General features: G+C 29.7%; 1 protein-coding gene across 1 annotated transcript in view; it reads right to left on the bottom strand.

Annotated features, from left to right (window-relative positions):
• LOC129228626 (hemicentin-1-like) overlaps positions 1 to 27345 on the bottom strand; it is a 217860-nt gene that overhangs the window by 151789 nt on the left and 38726 nt on the right. Inside the window, exons 13-19 of the mRNA XM_054863307.1 lie at positions 22874 to 23035; positions 18789 to 19070; positions 16056 to 16175; positions 13430 to 13591; positions 8271 to 8552; positions 7517 to 7636; positions 5692 to 5862 (exon numbers count right to left, since the gene is read on the bottom strand). Coding sequence (XP_054719282.1) covers positions 5692 to 5862; positions 7517 to 7636; positions 8271 to 8552; positions 13430 to 13591; positions 16056 to 16175; positions 18789 to 19070; positions 22874 to 23035 — 1299 coding nt within the window. The remainder of the gene's footprint in view (positions 1 to 5691; positions 5863 to 7516; positions 7637 to 8270; positions 8553 to 13429; positions 13592 to 16055; positions 16176 to 18788; positions 19071 to 22873; positions 23036 to 27345) is intronic.

Below are 27345 nucleotides of genomic sequence, written 5' to 3'. Positions count from 1 at the left end.
CGCCTGAATGGCATTTTTCAAAAATCATTGAGAAAACTTACTCCATAAAAAATGCAAATATTTTGATATCCAATCGTTGAATTTTGTCAAAGGTTGCTACTCGACTATTTTAATTGAAACAAACGCAATATTAGAATTAAATTTTACTTTTAGTATGTAAATGTAATATTTAACAAATCAGTACAAAACAATATTGTTGTTTTTAAACTAAAACGGATTTTTTCAATCGTAATCGGTGATTTAACAAGATATGCATGATTAAAAAAATCAATATTTTCTCAGGATCATATATTAAAGCATAATTTTAAGGAAAATACGCGCAATTCTATAATTTACGTCACTTATTTTTATTTTTTATTTTTGTGGGGATATAAATTAAATTTTTACTGTATTTCTGTCAATTTGGAGCAATTGTTTCGTTTCGTCAAGAACTGAAATATACATTTGAAAAAGTATGCTTTTCTATAAAAACTAACGTGTAATATTCACTGACGAAAATTCAAAACATTAAAAATGATTTTTCTCTTTCAATATTTAACCACAAAATAAATTCTTTACTCTCTTGGAAAAAAAACTTCTCTATTCATATTTTTCAAATAAAGTTGAAACTTAAGTACCCATATACTTTTGTTCTTCATTAATAAAAATAATATTAAAAGGGTTTGTGTAACAATCCATTGCTTCATAAAAATTTTCAAAATCACGGTATTTTCATAACAGAACGATGTAGAGAAAGTTTAAAATATTTTTTTCTCCTGTTTATCACGAACAAATAACTGAAAACAATTTTAAAGATTTTAAAGAATGCATTGATTGCTTCAACACTTTTAACATTCTTTTTATAAAATATTATAGGTTCAATTTGTAGCACATATTTCTAATACACAAAACATGTTAAGGTTCTAAGGTTTTACATTAATCAGATAATGTTTTACTAAAAGGGTAGCAAAAACGTATAATCAAATAAAAGAGTAAGCAATAATAATTAAGTCATTAACTAAACTAAATAGGACAAAGATAACTCTTACCTGCATTACAGTCCTTTAGTATGAATACAAGGATCAGAATTATATTCGACCAAATTGGGCTTCCTATTTTTCTAAACATGTTCAGGTTGATATTTATCTAAAGTAAATTCATAGACTGTAAGTTAAATAATAAAAGATGCTGTACGATGCGGTGCCAACTGCTTTGAAACTAACACAGGAATAATAAAAACCTTTCAATGGCGGTGCACACAAGGCATATAATGAAGCTTACTTTACAAATTGGAGAACTAGCGCCCTCCGTGTTCAAAAGTGCAAACTAAAGAAAAGTTTTAAGGACGGTAAAAACAGCGCTTTCAGTTAAAATGGTTTTTTAATTTAACTTAAGTCTTTACAACTTTTTCAGCCGTTTTATATATTTTTAAAACGAATATAAAATGGAAAAAAACTTTTGAACAAAGTACTTGCACATAGAAATATTAGCGTAAGTGTGAATAATTGGTTTATTTATATTGAAAACTACAATTTTAATATATGGTGATGCCATACAACTGTATGCCAACCCTAATATATACCACCACGCTTGATAAAAAAAATACATGGAAACTACTTATTTAGCGATATCACACATTATTTTGACATTTCAAATTTAACAAATCCTTAAACAAGATTAAAAATTTCACTAAAAAGTAAAACGATCCACCAATAAATAAATAACTAAATAAAACAAGTCATTAAGTATCATTGAAAAATTCAGTAACAGGCAAAATGATCCGCCAGTTAAATTAAACAACATTAAAAGTAAGATTAAAATGAAAAATATTCATCCGAAATATCAATAAAACCATTTAAAAATATTAAAATTCCATTAAAATGGAAAGTGATCAGCAAACATGGCGGCTCAATAACTTTTATATTTTCCAGTTTTTTTCCCAATAGAAAATAAACAAACCGGCAAGCACTTTCACTCTTCCTTCTAAGTGAAATATTATTAAAAAACTGTAAAAGAAAAAATTGTTATCGACAATAGAACTAATGTTTTGTTTGAAGTAGTTTGATATTGAAGAGCTTCGATCTTGTCGCAATGAAACAATTCAATCCGGGAATTTAAGCCTCATCTATCAAGATGAAGTATTCCTGCCATACGAAACGTCGTGTACTGCAATAACGAGAAATAAAATCGATACTTATAGCTTGAAAAGTTAAATTGTTGGCTTATAATAATTAAAATGGTACAGAGTAGATTGTATTTAAAAAGAATATTATAGACAACAATCCATTTTAATGACGAAAGCAATCATCAGTAAATTCAAAACCAAAAATTCAGGGAATAAACAGAAGAAAATACTTAAGTGTTCATCTATCTTATACAGTAAATTCTTGATAACTCGAAGACCCAATGATCCGGCTAAAACGTTCGAGTTATTGGTACTTCGAATTATGGAAAGTTTTCACAACAGTCTCAAGAGTTTGGAATCCAATGAAAGCTTCGAGATAAAGGAACATTCGAGTTATAAGCTTCGAGTTATCGAGATCCGACTGTATACGGTTCACCAGATTGATATAATATGTTCAAAGGAAAACACATTCAAATATTGTATATCTGGGTAATCGTATAAATGATTTTGCGAAACTTTATGAAATGTTTATTTTTCTCGTTAATAACCAGTTAATTTAAAGCTGAATAGCAGAGAAAAACCACCACATAGCATTTAGGATTCACCATTACACATGCAAACTTCCAGAGCACATTTGCGCTATGATAGGATCAAAATGGAAAATAATTAAGTATGGCGTAGCTACTTAGCAAATGTATGGATTTCTGTCATTTTGTAATATTTTGTGAAATGTTTAGCTTGGTTGTCAATCGTTAGTAAATTCAGAGCTAAGAATAAGAGAGTAAAGACGATAACGTATTTTGGTTCATAATCATATTTTCGATTAATGAGGACGCACTTGTGATAAAGTAGGCTCAAAGAAAATGGGAACTAAGAACTGTGTACTTTAATTACGTATCAAATTTGTGGAGTACGTTATTTCGCAGTTTTTCCAAGTGTTTAGCTTTGCTAAGTGATTAAATAAAAATAAAAATAAAGAAGTATATTGTTTATAAGATTTCTGTGATTGCAACATTCATCATATGTGCCGAAATAACTTTCAAATACGCATTCAGAATTTTTCAATCAAAAAAAGTTTCGTCTCAAATGGCACATTATATAAAAGTAATCAGGAGTACAAACGTAATAGAAAAGGCATAAGAAGTTAGTTGAAACAACAGTAATTAAACAGATACATTCAGCAGTTAAAACAAAGAAAATTTTCCTTTGTTACGCTTTTTCTTTAAATTCGCAAGAAATCATGTGGCGTACATTCAGTAGCGCTGTGTGGTAAGAATTCGACTACAAATTTCAAATGAAAACTAACTGCAAAACTGTGTATTATTTGTGAAAAGATGAAATTATTTTATTTATATTTGTTTCGATATGAACGAGTTGTTTTATGATAAGCATACGTAGTTAGTCAAAGAACCCAATGCACGAATCAAATACGTTTTAAACGTTGTAAGATGATTTTTTAACTTTGTAAACAAATTTAGAAAGTACCAATGTTAAAAATGAAAAAAAAAAAAAATCAACTGAGCATTATTACCGGAGCATTAACACTGGAAACCGTATTTTTCCGTAATTCAAATGTTCAAAATATATTGAACTGATTTTGAATTATGGAAAAAATACATAGGCGGTTGGTGCACAGAAAAAGGGTAGTGAAAATTTAAAAATGTGGAATATGACCTCAAAAATCGCGGGGCGAGTAACCACCGCAGTCTTTCCCTTTCCAATTCAAAGTTCCATTCGAATGAAATAACATGAGACAAGTTCATTTATTTAGAATGTTAATTATTTAGAATTTTTTTCTTGAAATATTCAAATCAGTTTGCAGCTGCAATTAACCACCCCACAACCGAACCTATGGCAGAATGGCGAGCAATTACCAAACAGCTCGTTATGGCATCCAGAGAATGCAGCTTCACTCTTATTTTGGGATCGTTCATCGAGTATAGCCACAGCAAAGAGGAAGACAAAAATTTTCAGAAAGAAATTGAGAATATCTTTTCATTTCATTAATCAAATTTTTTTTTTTAACAATACTGATAAAGGATGACCATTGTGCCTCCACACAACAACAAGTATCGTCATCGTCGTAAAAACTCAATGACATAAAACTACTTGATTCCTTGTATTTAAATATAAAACCATCTGATCAGTAAAATTTAACATTAAGTGACAAAAGCATTGAGCGAAACTAAGCGAATGAGTTCATCAAAGTTCACTTTAGTTTCTAAATTCAAAAGCAACATTCTAAAGTTGGAATTAGAATAAAGATTTATTTCTAAGCAAACGACGCATTGCTAAATCTTCCTTAAATTTAAAGGAACAGACCGAAAGCTACCTTTTTATAATAGCTCGAGTTCAACAATTACCTTTGCTTGAATGCTAATTACAGGATACAAAAAGAAAATAACGTAAACTGTTTTAACTGAGAAATCTTTTCTCACAGAACGATTACATTTCCAGTAAAAATATTTTAACAGTATTTCTCATCAGGTTTTGAAGTAAATAAGTGAAATAAACATTAATATGAGAACATAATACTAACACAATAAAAAGATTATCTTCGAGCTTTATTTCTTTACTAGACATATACTTTCCGTCGCCTGTTTAGTTATGATAAACGTTATTATATTATTTTACAATAGCTAAGAGAATTAGTGACTTATCATTTCTTGCAGTAACTCCCCGGACTTGAAACACTTTCTTAAAAGAGAAGTTATCAATTATTTTCGTCTGTTTTATGGTAAACAAAAATCAATTAATATTTCAATAATAAGTAATAATTTTGTAAATACAATAATTGCTACAAATACAGTTATGATAGTTACAGTATGCAATAAGCACTGTTATAAGGGCTTCATTCGAGAATACATAACAAAAGTACTAAATGTGTAAAATATGGTTAATGATCATCACTAAAAGATTGAATAAGTAATTAAAAAATTCCGAAAATCATATATTAGAACTCAATTCAAGGACACATAATACAGGAATTCAATATGCAAAACACTGTAATTGAACGATTCTAGCAGTTATTTTTGCATTTGCGGCCTGACTGAAGAACCAACAAAATATGTATGCCAGTTTCTAAAAACACTAATCTTAAGTTTATGCATCGGATTTATTTGCGATTATAAGCATTCACATTGCTAGGATAAAAGTAAGTTTTGTCGTGTGAAAATATCATGTAAAGAAAAATGCGAAATGGGGTCCAACTTTAAAAAAAATTGCACTACAATCAGAAATTAAGCAGATGTACAACAAAGATGAATTCAATCTGTTTTCTTGTTGTTAGAATCGCACCAACTACATCTAAACATGCTAATACTAACTAAACCTAAACATTCAATCTGTCACATGGTAAAAATACAACTTGGAAAAACCATGAAAATATTGATGAATAATTTGAGAGAACTTTAATCACAATATTTAATATTGAAAATTATAGAACATTTAAGAAAACAAAATACCTTTTTTTGAAGCATTTTAATGTATATTTGCATACACAAAGCATGGGAGGGGAAAGCTTTTCGCCACTGTAGTTTTCTATTTTAAACAAAGCATGATATGAACATGAGTGTTGTATCACTTACCAATTACTCTGACGACTATGGTTTTAATAAGCGGAGGGCCGATGCCATTCGATACATTACATTTGTACGTTCCCTCATCCTCTTTTTCTACTGAATTCATAGCTAAACTTCCATTTAAATGAACGGCTGGATGAGCCAAACTACTTAAAGGAGAGAATTCAATGTTTTCTCCTATAAGAAAGAAAAAGTATGAAAATTTAATTGATTAAACAATAATTGAATACTTTTATTTCTCAATATAATGACTGATTGTCACAACAAAAGCACACCAAAAGCGGGAACGAAAGAGTTAATAGAAGTTATTCATTATTAAATGGCCTATGCAAACCTAGGCGTTGAGTTTTTTTAATTAAAAAAATTATATAATGTTGTGTCATAATAGAAAAGCAATAGCAGTCTTTGCACATACGTTGTATTTATTTAAAGAGCGTAATCAAACAATTTAATTTATATATTACTTAAAAATTTAAATAAAATTAAACAGACAGCTAGAAATTTTTTTTTTCGAAAAATGGGCTTCAGGTATCCTGATCAGAGTAAAATATAATTGAAAATACGTGCCAGCTATTGAAGACTTTTCAGAAAGTCTTTCCATTATCAAGTGCTATTTTTTGATCCATTTTCAGCTTAAAATATGTGTTCAAAACACATCAAATTTATTGAATTTTATTTCTAGTGTTTAAGAACTTAAGAGAGTGAACTACTTCTAATGTTCTAGAAATAAATACTATCTTAACAGGGGTCAAAAAATAAAAATAACAGCACTTCGCAAGCATTTAAAGATACATTTATCATTTTCTCTCTGCCAATGAGAATCTCTCAAAAACACACACACACACACAAATTCTTCTTCTGCATATGAAGCAGTGAGAAGCAAAGGGATGTAAAAAAACTATTTAAAGTTTAAAGTCAAACGCGTTTAAAGTTTAGATCGCAGGTAGGCTACTTTCATTGAAACTATTTTCAAAATCGTGCTGTATAGCAGCACCCAGCAGAGCTGATAGTACCATTGCTAACCCTAAAAACTGCTAGTCTAAAAACCCCTAAACTAGCCTCTCCTGCCATTTTTACTGATCATCTCCAAATTTTTAATTTTGGCACTTACATCCCTTTGCTTCTCGCTGCCTCATATGGAACTTGATTTTTTAGTGTAATGTCTAAAACTAATATTATTTTCGTAAATACAAAATCACATTAAGAATTATAATAAGAAAAAAATGAAATGATTATTAACTCTCAAAAAAAAAAAAACATTCGGAACGCTCCAAAATTTCACCTTTTTCACTGAGAAATAATAATACAGGCATAATCATTTTAGAAAATAGTAAATATAAAAGTTTAAGTCTTCACATTTAAAATAAATTAAAGTTTTCAGACATTCATAGTAAATTGAGAAAAGCTTTATCTTTTACATCAAAATGCACAAAATTATTAATAAATTTAAAAATCAGAAATGTTCATGTTTGTCACTTCAAATTAAGGGACATTTAATCCTCCAAAAAGTATAACTCTACAAAGCTAACTTTTTTCCACTAAGTTATAAATGAAGTTTTTTCTATTATTTTTATAATAATGTTTTAGAGGAAAACATTGAAGAAAAAAAGGAAATTTTTTTCTTTCAATGTTATAACGTGTGTGGCTGTAGAAAATGATTTTAAAAAAAATAGAATACCGTTAAACAATCGAAGATTTATGAAGAAAATGATTATTAATGTGGATTTTACTCATGTATTTACTTATGTTTCACTATTATTAAAAATATTATATATCAAAAATATATTCCTCACATTTCATCGCTTTAAACTCATTTAAAATAAATAATAACCTTGTATGCGTGACCACGTGGCAGTTGGGGGAGGATTTCCAGATCCTTTGCAGTTGAGCACAACAGTATCTCCTTGGAGTGCATCAAAATCTTTGGGAAAATGAATCCACGACGGAGGAACTGTAAACAAAAAATACAAATATTTTAATACATTTGGTAGTACTTAGTCATTGATCTCTAAATAAACAAAAATACTTGAAGCTCATCAAAAGAAAAAAAATTGAAAACTTTTCAAATTATTTTTTGACACTTCTAGCTTAGAGTATACATTTCGTCGCTAAAAAGACAAATGGGCGTATCTCAAAAAATTCGAAAAATGAGTTATGACCACCACAGAAGTGTCCAAAGTCGATTTTATAATATGATCAATGGGCGTACCTCTACAATAAATTGTAAAAAAGTTACAGTCCCTCACACTGGTGGCGGTTCTCAACTTTAGAAGGAAAAATTCTGGATTTGGTTTTCTAATCAGATAAGTAACGGTTGGTATTTTTTTTTTTTTTTTTGGAGGCCTAAGAAACATGGCCTAACTTTTTTTGCTTGTCCTATGAAATTTAGTTTTTGTGACTTACTGTCTTCTCCATATAAGCTACTCAACTGTCGCGCTTTTGGGACATTGCTGTATTTAGTTCAGTTTTTCAGTATTTAGAGAAAATACAATAAAAAATACAGTGGAACACCAAGGAAGTATGACTACAAATGTAACTTCATCGTACTTGTAGGATGAAAATAGTCATAAATATAATCCACTTACCTAATACTTCCAAATTCGTGGTGTAACTGCCAGTGAAACCTCTAGAATGAACAATGCAGGTATAGTTCCCAGAATCACCTTCAGTCAGTGGATCAATGATCAATGTTGAAAGATCAGGATAGGATCGAATGTCTACATTTGTGTTCTTTGTCAATTCTTTTCCGTTTCTGAACCATTTAAAATCCATTTTTCCTCCTGAGGTTGGTGTGCAAGTGACACTTCCTCGCTTGCCAATTACAGATTTGGATGGAAAAGAAAATGGCTGAATTTGCAAATTTTCACCTGCGAGATATCAAGAGCAATTTATTTTAGTTCTACAAATATTAATTTTAAAATAAAGATCATAGACAAAGAACATAAATCATAAAGTGGAATAGAAACTCTATTCATACAAAAGTTTCAGCGATACAAAATGTATATTTTTTAGTAAGAAAAATTTTGTTTTAAGGAAACAAGTTTCCAAGATCTGACGAAGATATATTTTATTCTCATTATTACTGGTGGAAATATTTTTATTTAATTTACGTCCACAAAATTCGCAATGACTTACAAATTATCTTTTTGCGTACTTAAAGTTCACTCCTATTTGCTTTTAAATAATATTTCTGACAGATACATATGGAATAAGTGTAATTATTTTCACTTATATCCCACTTTAGAACAGTCAAAATGATAATACATTTCTAATTTTTTAAAAAAAAGAGGAAAATAGTGGAACAAAAAAGAAAGGATGACAAAAAGTCCATTTGAGTTAACAGATTTTAACTACTCTAAAACGTTCAAACCAAAGTTAACGCCAAGACTAGTCTTTAATTAACGCGTAGTTATTAAAGAGACACACACCTCCACACACACATAAATTCATACATTTATTTTGTTTATTTATTTTAACGCTTTAGCTAAAATATAGTTTTTCAGAGATTTTTTTTTAAATTGAGGTTTGTTAAGAGAGGTTTTCTTTGATTACAGGCGGAAAAAAAATGTACTTTAAAAAACCATTTTCAAATGTAGTTTATATTATACGATGTCTGTTCTATTTTTCCCCAAAAAACAGCTAACGGAAAATTTGTTAAAAATAAGTTTTAATTATTTTTAACAATTATTTTAAAGTATTGGTATAGTCGGAGTTTCTTAAACATTCACTGTGTTATACTTAAATGTCCCGATTTTACAGTAATGCCTTTGGCATATTTATTAAAGAATTTTTTATTTAAGGAAAATAACTTGTTTTAAACGTTTCGAGTCCAATAATTTCGTTTATTACAATAGGATATTGTTGTTAGAGTACAAAACAAAATTCCTCCTTCATCAAAATAATATATTCAACATTTGAATTATTTCTAATCATTTAGACATTTTAGATCTAAAATAATTTTTACGTATTATGCACGAACATACATTTAATGATGAATTATTCTATTCAAATTCTCGTAAAACTCATGTACATTTATCATTTACTACCAAGACAAGCTAAATGTTATATATAGCATAAAAAATATATTTAGAATTTTATCTTACCCAATGTGAAGTGTAGTACACTAAAAACACAGGCCAAGCATATCGTATATGTTGATCTCCACTGGAAAAACAATACCGTTGCTTCCATCATAAAATCCTCAATTTGAAACCAACTCTTTCTGCTAAAAATCTAGAATTGTTCAAGAAAGCATAAATATCAGCTCGAAGTTATGAGTTTTCCGTGTGCTTTCCGGATGAATAGTGAAGCGAGTGTTCGTAATGGCGTACGTTCGTTTGCTACAAGATAGCGAATTGCGTACGCTAGCGCCCTCATTCTTTGATGTTGCTAACTAAATAAAAACATGATTATTTTATGTTTTAATATGCCATAAGCTAGCAATCATATTTATATAGTTTGGAGATAGAACAATTTAAAAACTTTCCTTGTTTCCAGGTTTTTACATACAAGATTAAGTCATTAAGTGAAATAAAACAGCAATTTGTGCTGAAAATAAATTGTTAAAAACTACGCTAAAAAAAGCACAAAACTTCAGGTTAATACATGTATATCAGGGGATAGATATGCACGTGAGGACAAAAAGATACTGTCAGATATTTTTTCATCCATTAATTCACGTCTTCTCTACTGAAATAGAGTGCTTTTGTATACGCGAAACAAGTGTGCACAATAATTTTCTATTTTTATGCTTTAATAACATTATGATTAACAACTTATTTAGTAAGTTACTCAGCAAACAAGGAAATCATGCAGTAACAAAAAATTTACAGAAAAATAAATTGATGATAAATTTGTAGTGAGTTCAATAATTTTAATTTCTTTTTAAATTATAGACTAGGTATACATTGGACAAGATCGGATCATTTCGAAATACAAATGAATTACATGTAGTAAAAATGCGAGCAACATGATAAACTTTTAATTGACTAATCGAATGAGACAAATATATTGAAAAAGTAGTTTAATCACGGAATGATTCCTGAATAAAAAATGATACCAAAATATATAATTTCTTGAAAGATATGTTCGATCGAAACATTATTATTATTTTTTTTTTTTTTTTTTTTTTGTATATATTAGTAAATGTCAAACGGTGAAATTTTTTCGCTAAAAACGTAAATATTTTCATTGCTGCAAACTTATTTTAAAATGCCTCACTAACTTCATTTTGGGAAAAATGAACAGTAAAAAGAATTCAACACTTTGCCATTTGAAACAAAATCAAGCAGAGACACTCACGCATTTGCAATATTTACTGACTCATAATTTGCTTAAGATGAATCATTTATTTCAAATCAGGTTATTGGGCTCCATTTAAAGTTCTGCATGAGAAATTACAAAATGTCAAGCAATGCTGAGAATAAGACAATTGTTTGCGGTTCGAGATAATGGAACTTCTGAACATTATTCAGAAGCAGTATAAGAACCTTTGAACGTAACTATGCTTGTCAACTCTCAAAATGCCACTAAGAGGAGGATTATGAGCAATATACTGTAATTTGAATCAGCATATGTTATTAAATCAATAGAAAAGCGGAAAGAACGTGACACGCATTAACATGTGTTCAAAGGAAGAAAGAAATAATCTCAACCTTGATTTGATCTTGATAGTAGATATTTTTAAAGTGCTAAAAGATGTGGAACAATAAACACATTTTTCATACTTTTTTTATTTCAAGAATTTCAATTGATGAACCAAAGTACAAATACACATTTTCGCACAGAGTTAATTATTAAAGAATAAATTACCAAATTGTTTAGAGAACATCATAAAGTAGTATGAAAATATGTACAACACAAACATAGGATTAAAAGTACGGCAGTTACGTGGCAAAAGTAATGTAACATAAAAGAGTTATTACACATTAAATATTTTAAAATTTTTTAAATCATATTTTGCTAGTAGATATTTAACTTTGCGTCAGTATCATCCTAATATAAAAGCATGCTTACTGCTACTCCGTAAAATGAACAAAATGTTAATGGTTACACCGATTTAAGCACTATTTTAGAAACAGAGCATAATGTTGAAGAGTAAAAATACATATCAAAACAAAATTTGTGACAATTAAATAGAAGGTATTTAACCTGCATTTTTTGGGCACAATAATACGAATTTCGAAATTCAAAACCGTGCTTCGGGTTCAAAAATGTGCAATTTTTGGGCCGGAGCTGTAAATTAATACTTTTGAAAACTGCGCATAATACCCCATATACATTACACATATAATTACACATGAAGTATGTAGGAAGGAATAATTACACATGAAGTATGCGCTTTTTCAGTAAAAAAGCAATATTTTATAAAAGAAGTACACGTGGGTTCTAAATCATTTGTTTCGACCTCATTTAATCTCTCTGAGTGTAACTTTTATTATTATTATTATTATTTTAATTTTTAAGTTCGTATCAGTCACATATTACAACTTTTAAAACCTAATAAATTGAAACAATACCCAATATGCACTGCGGCAGCTGGCGTAGTTTTCTATAAAGCTCTCTCCGTACTGTAAACCCTCCAATTTATCGTAAAATTTGCCGTAGATTCCTGCTTCACTAAAACGTTACTGTAAAAAAACTAAAGCGGAAAGAAAGAACAACAAGAAAATACATATTTATTACGTGTGTAATTTAGTGTATTTCCAAATAAGACAAAAAATCAAGCCAATTCGTCATAAAAATAGCTAGTTTAAGTGATCGCTGTGTAACGCTTGAATTTTGTAAATGGTAATAACAGATTCGCAAATTCGTATACCTAAAAAAACAATGTAAGGAAAACTTCATTAAAAAAAATTGAAAACTTTAAAATACATTCATCCATGAAATTTCAGAAGAACCACTTTCTTGGTTTGATATATGCATATAAATGTATGGTTATGAATAAAACAGTTCATTCTCTTACATCTTCGTTATGTAAATTTTGTTCTTTGCGAACGCATACATACTTTTGAGAACGTATTCTAAGAAAAGATTGAAATAATTTTCTTTAAAAACTTTTCTTAAATACAAGAATAAGGACCAGAAACCCCCCCCCCCCCCTCAGAAATACCTAACTTTAAAAGCGATAGTTAACTTCTCTAGATATCGAGCAATAGGTACCGAACAAATGAGAATACGGTCTTCCAAGAAGAAACGAAAATCTCCCGAATCACACCCTAAACATTTTAATTAAGCAGCAGTCAGAGTCCTGATCCCTCCCCCCTCCCATCTTCATGGGTATCCTTGAAAAATTATGTATTTCAGCTGAAATTTACACAACTTCAGGTTTGTAAATTTTAACGTTTCCAATTAATGCATCCATAATATTAGAACTAATACAATAAAGGCTGCCGCGCAGTGCTTTGAAAAATGCAGTGGGCAAATATTGAGGAGTTCAACGCATGCATCATCTGTTTGGCAAGTATAACCGTTGCGTAAAACAAAATGCAAAAATTGTTACATTTTATTTTTATGGAGATAATGAGCAAAACACGATAGTCATAAAAAAAAGATACATCCATTAACAAAAACAGCTTAATTTTCTTTTCTAAACACAATCCCTTTACTTTTAGAAATACGATAAGATATTTTGCAAATATCAGCCACTAAAATATAATTAAAAGCAATAGATGTCTTTTTTGACATGTACTTCTTTCATCAGTTATACACGTTCAATCACATATTTATCTCTAATAAATCATACCTATAACTCTAACTACTACTGTTTTAACCAAATCCGGTCCAATGCCATTAGATATATTGCATTTATATGAACCTTCATCTTCTTTTTGAATGGATTCCAAAAAGAGACTTCCGTTAGGATGAATAACAGGGTTTGGTATCACCATAAAATCAGCAGTTTCTCCTGAAATAGACGAAATGATACAAATCATTACTAAAAGGTCTGTCAGTTTGGTTTTCAAACAATGGTACGCCGATAAAAATGTGCATTAATGTTAAATTAATCTTTAAGCAGCAGCCTTTTTTTATTTATTTATTTATTTTTTTAAAGGAAAAATGAAAGTTAGTAAAAACTGTTTTCTAGCTCTAAGTTAATTTTCAATGTACGTCTAATTTTTTTTTCTTTAATCAACAGTATGCTTTTACTTTGATTTTATTTTTAATTAAATATTTGGAATCCAGAATTAATAAAGTAAATTCAATTAAATTGCGAAAGTAGAATATTAAGAAAGTAGAATATAAATATTGCTGCAGAAATGTAACTACATTTTAAGGAGAAAATGTTTAAACGAATAAACACACACACAGATAAATAAATACAAATTATAGGTTTTATTTTACTGATATAAATTTTTTCAACTCAGTAATCTGACATACATGTATTCATGATCAAATTACTCAATAGTTACTATTTGTAATCTCATTATTTTTACTTTTTCCAAAAATCGAATCGCATTTAACATAAGACTGGTAAATTTCTGGTCGTTGGAACTAGGGTAATTAATTACAAATTTTAGTTTCATTCACACAGTAGTAGCTGCACAAAACGTTTCTGTTATATAACGCAGTAAGAATAATGGTGGAAGTTTCATAGCCTAATTCATCGCAACAACCATACCACGTGATTTATGAACTTTTCATACACAAATCAAGTGGCGTGTAAGGGATGCCTATTTCTATAATTCATTGAATTCCGAAGCTTAACCTTTTTCAGAATTTTTATTGTTAGTTACAATGCCAGATTTTGCAGCAGCTTGGAAAACAACATTACGAAAATATAGGCATTTTTTTGCTTTTTATGGTGGAGATGGAATACAAAAATTCTACGTGAGCGAAGAGGAGACAGCATTAGAGAGAAACATTTATGATTAGAAGTACCGATGTGGAACATAAACCACATTATTTACTCATTCGAGGCATATTTTTTACTAGTGGTACCAGCACTGCTTTGCCAGGAGTAGAAAAAGGTCATTCGGTTTGCCTGTATATTTACAAATAATGGATGATGAATTTCTCGCCAGTTTGCTATGTTCATTTGTTCGCCCATGTTATGGTGATTTGCTCGTCTACGTTATAGTAATTTGCTCGTCCATGTTATGGTAATTTGTTCGTCTATGTTATAGTAATTTTCTCGTCCATGTTATTATAATTTTCTCATCCTTGTCATGATAATTTGTTCGATAAAATGTTCTCAAAATTGAAATGAAACAGAACAAAATTAAATTCTCGAAAAATTGCTTCGAGGTACTCTCCTCTATGATACGAAATGATTTTGTGCCGAATTTCATGAAAATCAGCCAAATGGTCTAAGCGCTATGCGCGTAACAGACAGAGATCCACACATACAGACTTTCAGCTTTATTATTAGTAACATAAAAAGAAAATAACAATCAACAATAGCAAATAGCAATCACTGAGCATAAAGCTTTTAAAATATTGACGAATTTAAACTTAGGATGAATTGCGGGATTTTTTGCATTTTGTATTTATAAAAAAATATTTCAAGGAGCCCCTTTGTCCCACAACGTGATAATAGAGATATCTCTCAATGTGCTAATTTTATTTTTTATGTGTAAAGAAGGATTCTTTTAATGCGATTCACCTTAGCATTAATACTCCCGCAGTTATCAGACAGTTCTTTAAAGAAATAAATGCTTTCATTAGGATTTCGATTTTTGGAAGGAATTTACTCGCTTACCACGTATTTGAGGATTGAACCTTTTTCACACAAATTTTTCTGCTCAAAAAATTTATGAAACCTTTTTATTAAATTGAGATTTTTGAAGGAAACTAATACAAAAAAAATCGTGAAGTTCCTAAATTCCATGAAAATCTTTCTACGAAGAATGAGTACAATGTAGAAATTTGGAATACATGAAATTATTATTTTTTGTGAGGCAGTGAAAAGCAAAGGGATGTAGGTGGACATTTTCAAGTTTTGAGTAAAACGACTTCAAAGATAACATCCTAGGTAGACTTTCATGATTTTTTTTTCTAAACCATGCTGTACAGCAGCACCTACCAGGGCTACTAGTACTATATCTTGCCCCAAGACAGAGAAGAGGTTACCCTACCATATGTACTGGTTATCTCCAAATTTTTAATTTTGCCACTTATATCCCTTTGCTTCTTACTGCCTCATTTCTCGTCCTACGTCTTGCATTGAAATTTAGATAACCTTGATGGTTCGTGAAAACATTACGTCATAAGTTTTATTCTTCGGCCTAGTCTCAAAATTGGCAGCTATGCAAGTATCGTACGTTTTACAAAGAAGTTGCAAACAATAAATAATAAGAAAAGTCAGTATCATGAGTCAATACATACACACATACTGATTATAACTACATTGAAATCACTCATTTATTTACCTCGCAAATGGGACCAGGTAACAACAGGACTCGGTTTTCCAGCACCTTTGCAGTTCAGTGTAACTGAATCGCCGCTTAGAGCATCAATATCGTTCGGCCCTTGCGTCCAAGATGGAGGAACTGCAGAAAGAAAAAGAAAAGAAAAGAAAAGATTTACATACATGAAGTTTCGCAGAATTAAAATACCTAAATCAGTTCGAATACTAGTCTTTACATTCTATAAAAATGTACATGTGACTAAACTCCCTGATTTTTATTTCATTTTTATTTAAAAGCTATTATAAAATAATTTTAATTAGCGAAATTTGCCTTCTTATATTAACATGGAATAATATTTTCAGAAACGTGTGAATAAACACAAATTCTTTTCCTCTCTCGCTACCGAACTAGTAACTTCTACCACAAGAAAGACTATTTCTTCACGTGTTAAAAAAGTATCATTTATAATACAAATTAGTCATTTATTTTCAACTTTCTTAGTAGCAGTAAGATATACTACAACCTTCGCAAAAAAAGTTAAAAATCTACAAAAATAAGATTTTTAAGTAATGAAATCTCTAATTAGGGAAGAAAACATTAAAAACACAGTAATGAGTTTCACTGAATATTAGTGATACGTATTGAAGTTTTGAAATTTATTACGTGGAATAAAAATACTTAAAATTAAAATATTTACGCAATGAGGTATAAAATTAAATATTTTCAAAATTGAGTGTCATGAACATAAACTAAGCTTCAAAACATTCATCCCTTCGCAAACGTTTTCCAAAGCTATTGTACCTGAGTTTATTCGTAACATTATTTCAACTCTAAAGTGAAGCAAACATGTAGTATTAGTTATATTTGAAATTTTTATTTATTTTATTATTTTATTTTATTTATTTATTTATTTTAAGTAGTTTTTCATTTTATTTATTTATTTATAATATTATTGATAAATAGATAGTACACTTTTTAATTACTGTGAACACTTAACAATTTGGAGAGAAAAAAAAATTAACGATACGAAAATTCGATCGGATCACATAATTAAAAAGCAATAGACAGTATTGCAGATTGCAACGGTATTTATTTATAATTAAATAACTATAAAAAATTTACGCGATTTTTCCTAGTTTGCAAGTTTTCATATCCTCTCTTAACTGCTGGAAGTCTTGAAATCACTTTTAAATGGAGTAAAGATTCGATGGCGTAAGTTTTTTTTTTCGCTCAAAAAAAAAAAAAAAAAAAATAGCATCTGCAGTTTTATTACTTACAACAGTAAATGTTTTCAAAATTTGTTTCCTCTTTTACTCAACGAAAACAATCATTCAAACATGCATAGTTTTTCGATAAAACTAGTTGTTTAAAAAGTTTGTTTTATGCTGTTTAAAGTTATTAGTAATTCGAAACAACAAACGTACAGAAGACCTTCACATAATTAACTTGCAAATTAGATTGAGTATTTTCTTTTTAAATTTTACATTGCAAATGTTTTCGTTAAAAGTGTATGTAATAAAAACCAATATGAAATTAGAAATAAATTTTCGAAATTATGAATTATTTTTTGAAATATGTATGAGTAAAGATTTTTTTGAGGACATTTGCTTCTTTTCTATTTTTAGAAGAAAGTAACTAACTTCCTTAATTAAAACACAAAATATCAATGCTAGGATATGTAAATTAGCTTTTTTTTTCAGAACGAACATTTCTGTAAATCTGTTTTCTTAACAACTGCTATCCTAGCGCAGCAAAAACAACTTACAAACGAACGCATAATTACCTTTTTGTCCTATAGATAAAAAACCAAACTGACTTTTCTTTTAAATCAGATTTAGGAATTGAATGCTGTTTTGAACATTATTTTATGAAAAATTGTTATTCAAATTAAAAAATAATGGCAAGATGCAAAGATATCATATGCACCTGCGTAATGCAAGTATTAGAAGTACGACAAAATGGTTATTTAACTCAAAACATAATAGCTTAGATAAGTTAAATGAAATTTGTTTGGATCTTTTAGTTAGGTGTTTAAAAGCACAGGTTAAACTGTTTATCAGATTGCAGAGGAACAATTTTGGTCAGATCACTAATTACCTATGGTATAAATTATGCTTATAAATTTCAACTAAATCGTCATTGTTGAAAAAAAATAATTGTTACTTATAAACACCACCCAAGCTATAAGTATATTGGTATATTGATTTATTTCATGAACGCTAAAAATAGAGATTATAAAAAGTTTTAATATTACTTGGAATGAAATGTTGGATACCTCAACTAATGGAAGCGTATACTGACAGCTCGATTACGGTATCCAATTGCTGCAGTTTGTCATGTATAACAGATCATCAATCTGGAATAGTCATAAGCGAGTTGAAGGTACATGTCCTCTCATTGAAGGTGAGACTCTCACCGGTGAACTCAACTAAATTTAACAACCAATGAGAAGATAATACCAGCTTCAATGCTGCCTCTAGCTTATTTAATGATTATTCCTGACTGATGATCTCTAATGACTGAAACTGCAATAGCTGGATGTCAACTATCAAGATGTCGGTACACGCTTGTATTTCTGCCCAAGCTGTTTCTAGAGGTCGTAAATTACAGCTTATTCTTTAATTTACGTTCATGTCATATAGGAATTATGGGTTCTTTGATCATTCACATATGTTATTCTTAGCTTAGATGAGTACTGAAATTTTTATAGGAAAATAAATACAACATACACTTTATACTAAGCCTATTTCATACCTAAAACTTCGAGTGCTGCTGTGTAACTCCCAGTCAGGCCTCTCGAGTTAACAATGCACGTGTAATTTCCAGTATCATCTTCCATCAACGGGTCAATGACTAACGTAGAAAGGTCGGGATAGGATCTAATGTCCACATTCCTTCCTTTAGATAGTTCTTGAGAATTTCTGAACCATTTGAAATCCATCTTCTCGCCCGAAGCAGGGGTGCAACCTACACTCACCCGTTTTCCAACAACAGATTTTGACGGGAAAGAAAAAGGTTGAATTTGAAGACTTTCTCCTACAGCAAGAAGCAAACTTGGAGTAGTTGTCAAAAATAAAGAGTACAAACATACTTAGAGTCAAAATAATATTCTTTTGATATTCTAAAAACAGATCGGCGGAGGAAAACTTAAGATTTAAATTAAGATATTTGTTTAAATAAAGAGTAATAGGGGTTAGAATTTTTCAAATAAGTTTACGAAATGGGGCAAAAAATCAAATAAATGCACAAAAAAATGTAGCATATTACGAAACATTCAATTAGCATGTCATTCTGTTATAAACAAGCTTAAAAAAATAAACAATAGGATTACTTTTGACTCGTCAGTACACATTGGGAAAAAAAACATTAATTGTTCCGAATTTTAATAGTTGTATGCATTTTTTTTTTTTTTCAAATTCATGTGGAGTAAATTTGTTAATGTAAGAGACTGAAAATATAGAGAAAATATTAGTTTTTCAATCTTATTTAATTTACTTGCACTGAAAACATATACATCTGTATTTCCAAGACAGACCTTTCGTATTAAATTTTTTACTACACATTTGTAATTAAAACGTTGCTGAATATTTCAATGTTTATATCAAGTAATAATCTTTCATTGTCAAAAATTTTAACAAAATTTTGTAAGAAATTACCTACAAAAATTTAGTTATGTGAACGTTTTATATAATAAACGTTTAATGTTTTTTTAGATAGTATTACATATAAAAGAAGAAAACAATCCCGAAAGCCGCTTTTACTGTTAAAAATTATTCTTCAAAAATCTAATCCGAACAACAGAATGGTAAAAGTTCAATCTTTGACCGTTTTAAGCATGCCGTTACGAAGAAAATATGCTTCAAAGTGGCTTTTTTTTGTATATTATCATGCATAAAAATACAAAATTTCTGCATCTTGAGAGCTTAGAGCATGATAAATCAACATTATAAAATGACAAAAACCAACGTAAAATTGAATTAAGCAGCAAAAAAGAAAAAAAAAATGAAACAATTTTGTTTCTTAAACGTAACTTCATAAATAGGAGAGAAAAAAAGCATAAACTTACCATTAGATACGAGAATATGACAGTAGATGTAGGCTGCAAGGCATCCAAACTTCATCAAATTTAACGTTTTAAACGTAAATAAGGACTTCATCCTCAGAAATTAAGGTATGGATAAACAATAAAGCAACACTTTAAATATATTAGTGCGATTTAAATGCCCCAAAACAATATTAAATGCACATAGATAAGAGACAACACTTAAAACTACTATGGCGAGTCATACAACACTACGAGAAATCTAAAAGCAGCTACTAGCGCCCTCATTCTTCCATTTTGTCAACTAAAATATGTTACTTCATTTGTTTCGTCAATGTTCTTACGCTGTTCACCAAGTTTACATGCGTATGCAATAAATATAGAAAAAACTGCTTGCACAATGCGATAATGACTTAATGCTGTGTAAGACATAATACACATGCTGTTTTCAATTACATGAGTAGTAATTGTGTTACGTTGTAAGTATTTGATATCATGTCTGGTTTAGTACAATATAAAATTCAATTTTTGGCAATAAAATAAGAGAAGAGATTAACATAAAAAATAATCTAAATTTGAAGAATTGTATTGTTTTCTGGAAAAAAAATGTTTTATGTCAAAAAAACTATTTGAGCCACAATTACAACACAAAGTGAAAGCGGTTATAATTTATCATATTCTCAAGTACAATAAAAACATTCCATAGTCGTTGAAATGTAGTGGTAATTTTTTATTCATTTTCAGTAAAAGATATTTTGTTTTGTAACTTTGAAATTATATCATTATCAACGTGTTTATAGTGGAGCTAAAAAGCAAATAATAATATTGAAAAGTGGCAATTGTTATTTTCCTACAAAAAAAAAAGAATAAATAATACTATTAGTAAAGCACAAAATTTCGAGAAAATTTTATAAGGTTCGAGTTTGTAAGGTGCAGAAAAAATAATATAGTCATAGAAGAAGGTCACTCATCTTAGCGGCGTATGCTCAAAACTTTTCCACAATCGAGAAGGGGTTTCTTGCAACCCCGAAACAAGCGAGTGCATTATTCTTACCATTTCGTATTTCAATAACGATAACTTTATCGCTTAATCGCTTTGTGTAAAGATAAATGCTTTCAACTACTTCACTTATAATTTCAAAACTTAAGTCAACGAATTTCAAAACTTGAATCAAATTTTCCGTGCGTTTTCTGGATGAATAGTGAAATGAGTATTCGTAATGGCGTACGTACGTTTGCTACAAAATAGCGGATTACGTATGCTAAGGCCCTCATTCTTTGCCAAACAAATAAAGATATAATTATTTTATATTTAATATGATGTAGGCAAGCAATCAAACTTAAAAAGTATAGAGATTGAGCAATTTTAAATAATAATTTCAAATATTCTTCTTGTTTTCAGTTATTAAGTATGAAATGAAACAATAATTTGAACTGAAAATAAATTTTTAAAAACTGTATTGAAAAAACAAACAAAATTGCAGTTTCTTGCATATATAGCAGGGCACAGGTATGCAAGAGAAGGAAAAAGTATTTATCAAATATTCTTTGATCTATAAGTTCACGTCTTTTGTATGGAAAAACACATTGATTTTTTTTTCTACGTTCGCATTATAAATAGATGTTCATAGATATTACCTGTATACAATAACGTACACAGCAACCGCAGAACCCCTGCAGCGCAGGAGGGGGAGGGCGCAAGAGGTATGAGAGCGCACGCTCTGAAAAATAACACAAAGTCAAAATTTAAAAAAAAAAACATTCTTATGGATAACGGAGCGAACGTATAAATCCTGCTGTGTGGGGAGGGGGAGGGAGGAACGTGCCGAAGTCTATGTACACTACTGCCTGTTAGTGTATTTGAAAAAAGTTCAAAATTTTATTTGGATTATTTTTGGAAAAAATATTACAATACATTGATCCATGAAATTTCGCGAGAGTTACTTTCTTGGTCTGACGAATGTACATAAATTTATTTGTTATGCAGAAATAATTTTATTATATCACACCTTCTTTACGTGCATTTTGCCAATTTTAAGCACATACGAACGTTTGAGAGCGGATTCAAGAATGGTAACCTAGGGTTAAAACAATTTTCTTTAAAAGCTATTCTTGCATATTGTATCTAAGAATAATAATTAACCAAAAAAATAGAAATACCTGTGAAAAGCGAGGGCTTCCCTGTCCGTTCAAAAGATACCAAGCAATTCTAAGAATGCCCCCCCCCCAAAAAAAAAGAAAGACGAATGCCGCCAAAACACACCTCAAAAATTACAATCATGTTATGCCATAACCCACCCCCTTTCTTGTAGATATCCCTGGAAAATAATTCATTTCAGCTCAAATTAGTTTTGTAAATTTTATCATTTACAATCAATATCTTCATAGCCGTTAGAACTAATATTGTTTGAAAAACACAGTATGCAAACATTGAGATGTTCAGCATATACTTCCTCTATTTGGAAAATAAAAATATTGCTTAAAACAGAATTTAAAAAATAGTTACATTTTTATTTTTCGAAGATCATAAGTAAAACACGAAAATCAGGAAAAAAAAAAAAAACAGATACACCCATTAACAAAGGCATCTCGATTCCCTTCTCTAAATATAGTCCTTTTACTTTTAGAAATATTATGAGATATTTTGCAAATATCAGTCACCAAAATATAATAAGCAGTAATATAATAGTTTTGAATCCATGAACAGTATATGTCAATGCAAGTCGTTTTTAACATGTAGTACTTCTTTCATCAGTTACACACGCGTAATTACAGATTTATCATTAATAAATCATACCTATAACTCTAACTACTACTGTTTTAACCAAATCCGGTCCAATGCCATTAGATATGTTGCATTTATATGAACCTTCATCTTCTTTTTGTATGAATTCAAGAAAGAGACTTCCGTTAGGATGGACGACGGGGTTTGGTATGACCATGAAATCTGCATTTTCTCCTAAAATATACGAAATAATAAGTATAGTTATAACATCTGTCAGTTTTTGAAAATTAAATTGTAGGTAAAATTTATATAAATGTTAAATTTATCTCTAAGTAACAATAAGTATTTAAGCGTTTTAAGTATTTCCAAATACTTAAAAGGATTACTAAAAAGGATACGATTACCTTATTAAATGTTTAAAAGGAAACGAAAAAATAAAATAGAAATGGCATGCTACTTTGACTAAAAATTGTATTTTAGAAATTCTTAGTGTTCAAAATATTTTAAAGAAGTTATAAAAATAGAGAAAACTAAAATTTTGAAAAGGCTGTGTTCCCTTTTTAAATAAATTTTCAATATACATCTGATGATATTTTTGATGAATTCCTCAATATGTATTTACTGCGAATTTACTTTACATAAAACATTAGAAAACCAAAATTTCAAAACCATATTCAATAGCACTTAAACTATAAAAGTGAAGTAGAAAAAAAATATGTAAACATTATTACGGAAAATGTAAGCAATGTTAAATGGTAGAAAATAACAGCTATATCTTAGATGAAGAAAAAATAAATAAAGATTTTGGAAAAAAAAAAAAAAAAAAAAAACATTATGCAAACAAGAAGTTTATTTTACGAATGCAAATAATTTATATGGAATAATTTGACGTGTTTATGATCACACTACTCATAAAATAGTTAATTTTTCTTACGCATAATCTGCTATTCTTTTCACATTTTCTGAAAATCGTTTAACTTCTGTTGTAAATCCAGAAAATTTTTGATAATTGGAAGTACTTTAAATGTTTTCCCTTGATCGTTAGTTAACTTAATTTGAATACAGTAACTGTAGCTACACAAATCGGCTTTTTAAGCAACACATTAAAAATAATAATGGAAGTTTCATAACTGGGATCTGATCTGTCTTACACAAATAATTTGGTATGTAAGACTAACCTACTATCATATTTCACTGAGTTTCGATACTTATTCTATTTAAATCTGTCGAAAAATATAATGCACTGCTTTGCCGAAAGATGAAAAAATATTACAATACTATAGCCAACTTCATGTTTTTTTACGTTAGAGAAGCAATGTACAAATTCTTATCTGAGCAACTACTAGCATTAGAGACATAAATTCTGTACTTCAGAGCCAGAAGGACGTAAGTCACGTTATGGTAATTTTACAAGAGAGAGAGAAAAACTTTTTTCTAGCGTTTGCAAAGGATGAAACTTTAAACCCTGGTAAGAAATTGATAGTTTTTTTTTTGAGCAATCACGATTGCTAATTGTTATTATTTAACTGTTGAATGATGTCTTTTGATTTTTTCCTCTCCTCCCTCTGCAGCACCACCGTCGACCGGCCCCTCCCGACGCTGCTCCTCTAGCGAAAACCGTCTCCAAGTTGCGTCCATATCCTACGCACACACACCTACACACACATACACGCACAGATAATCAAACACATACCCACACACTCATGCCTGCACACAGAAACAAACACATACGCCTACACATACACATACATACACACACATACACACACACACACAAGCACACACGCCTACATACACACACATACACACGCACACAAACACACACGCCTACATACACACATCCACACACTTGTGATTGCGAAAAACATAATTTGAATTCAAGATGTCAAAATTCAAATTAATTTTTATTTCTTTTTTAATTATGTTCACATGGCTCGATGCGGAATAGCCTTCTAAATACGATGCACTAATAAACGGAAAAATCGCAGTTTTTGGACTTACGTCCTTCTGGTTCTGAGGTACAGAATTTATGATGAACAATACCAATATGGAACAGAAACCATTTCATTCAAACATAATTTTTAATCATTTAACATAAATAATATTATTTATGTTATATTATAATTACATTATACTATACATTACTATGTATATACATACATATACTATACATTAATATACATTATACTATATAATTGCATTGTCATGTTATAATTACAATTTAACATTAATAATAATAAAAATAATTAATTTAAAAAATAAATTTCATTCAAACATCATTTAAGACATAATTTTTAAAAATGGGAACCATTGAGCACAATAATGCTAGAATTTAAACATTAGAATCAAGCTTTGGTTTTTCTGCTTAAAAATACATAAGATTTCATCGATAAAGATAACTCTTGAAATACTAATTTCAACTTTTATTTAAAAAGAAGGATTTTTTAAAGTATTAATACTTACAGAAGTTTGCGTATCAGATAACTCTTTAAAGGAACTAATGTTTTCAACAGCCTCTCCATTTTTTAAAAGAGTTTGAAAGCTTGTAACATATTTGCGCGAAAATTTTGTTTCACTTCAAAATTTCTGGACACATATTCTGCAAAATATTTTATTTTAACTGCACTTAAAAAAAGAACTTCAAGAAATAAAATAATGATAATTCTCAAGTTTTCCCAAATCTTTACTAATAATAAAGCTGAAGTCTCTCTGTCAGGATGTCCGAATGTTTGGATCTCTGTGACGCGCATAGCGCCTAGAATGTACGGCCAATTTTCATGAAATTTGGCACAAAGTTAGTTTGTAGCATGGGGGTGTGCACATTGAATCGTTTTTTTTCTAAAATTCGATTTTGTTCTTTTTCTACTTTAATTTTAAGAGCATTTTCCCGAGCAAAATTATCATAAGATGGACAAGTAAATTACCAAGTTATCATAACGAGGAACCGTAACATGGGCATGCCAATTGGCGAGAAATTCACCATACATTATTTGTAAATATACAGGCAAACCAAAAGACTTTTTAATTTTCTACTACGGGCAAAGCCGTGCGGGTACCACTAGTTTCCAATAAAAATGATTTTGACACGAATAGCAATGATATAAGCATTTGGGACATGAAACTCTTATTTATTCCGCTAGGTCCTGAGTAAAATTTTAGCTAACCCTAAAGATTCGTCTTACATAATATTATCAAAGATAATAGAACTAGTGAAGATTGGACACTCGACGACCGGTTTTTACGCATGGCAAGGAAAACAAGCGTAAGTAGAATGAAAACTGGTGCTTGAAAAAAACTGACATTCAGAGCTATAGCCGCCAAGTTGAACTGGAGATTCTTGGAATTGGCGTAAAGGTTACAACACTAAGAATTCTTAGAAAAAGTGGGGAGAAAGGACGGGGATACTAACCACCGGTTTCAGTTCCCGCGACAATGATAACAAAACCTAATTGATTCCAGATGTTATCTACGGAATCTTGAAACTCAATTTACATCCTCTTCCCATTCTTTTGAAAATCTATTTAACGGGACGCTGATTAAGCGGCGATGTGTTCTTCATAATGCCATAGAAAGTCTAAAGTACAAATACGTTTGGAGTGGGCTGTCAAAAACTAAAACTAAACAAAATAATTTTTCTACACGCCCCTTTAATTCCAACGCTTTTTCTTATTAATGCTTTAAGTTTTTGCGAACAAAGAAAAAAAAATGATGTTGTGAACTACTAAGAATTTTTTAATTTTAAGTTCAAATTTTTTCTTCTTGATCATATCAAACTGTGCCAAAAAAAAAAAAAAAAAGATGCAGTAATAGATCAAATATCAAAATATATTTTAAACAAAAATCTTTACTCACGTGTATTGGCAACGATATGGTTGATGGCAAGCATAGAGCGCAATTTTAATTCGCTTCTTGATTATCACAACGTGGAAACGTTGTGAAAGATGCGGCAAACTGCATCATTTGTGACGCCATTAAAACCACGCCTTGTTTGAAAAATCGGACATTTAAAAAAAATAATTAAAAAATAAGTGTTGGGAAAATGAAAGTATTTTCTGGGTCCAAGTTATAGTTTTTGCTTATTCTATCGATTTCAGTGACTACAAGTACTACTTTTGACTGAAGGAAACCACCCCATTTGTTTGTGAAAATTAAATAACCACGTCAAACAGACTGAATTGCAGATTACTGCAGACTCGTGTTTCGGCGTTACAATGGACGGCTTTCTCAATGCAAAAGAAATGAGCTTTTGGTTGAAAAGACACCCGACAAAAGAAACCTAACCATTTCTCCGATGTTTTTTCAAACATAAGCTCATTTCTTTTGCATTGAAAAGGACATTCATTTGTAACGCCGAAACACGTATCTGCAGTAATCTGCAAAGTGTGCTATTTGGCGTTGTTATTTCTCATTTTACTTTTTGCACATAAGTATTTATTTGACTTATAATTCGTTTTTTTTAACCCAATTAATATACAAAGTAAAAGAAAAATAAATTGAAATAGAAGAGATCTAAAAATTCAAGAAAGTTACATTAAGATTTAAAA

This window comes from Uloborus diversus, chromosome 8, assembly GCF_026930045.1.
Source record: "Uloborus diversus isolate 005 chromosome 8, Udiv.v.3.1, whole genome shotgun sequence".
Lineage (NCBI taxonomy): Eukaryota > Metazoa > Arthropoda > Arachnida > Araneae > Uloboridae > Uloborus > Uloborus diversus.
This window is presented reverse-complemented; position numbering and strand designations above follow the sequence as displayed.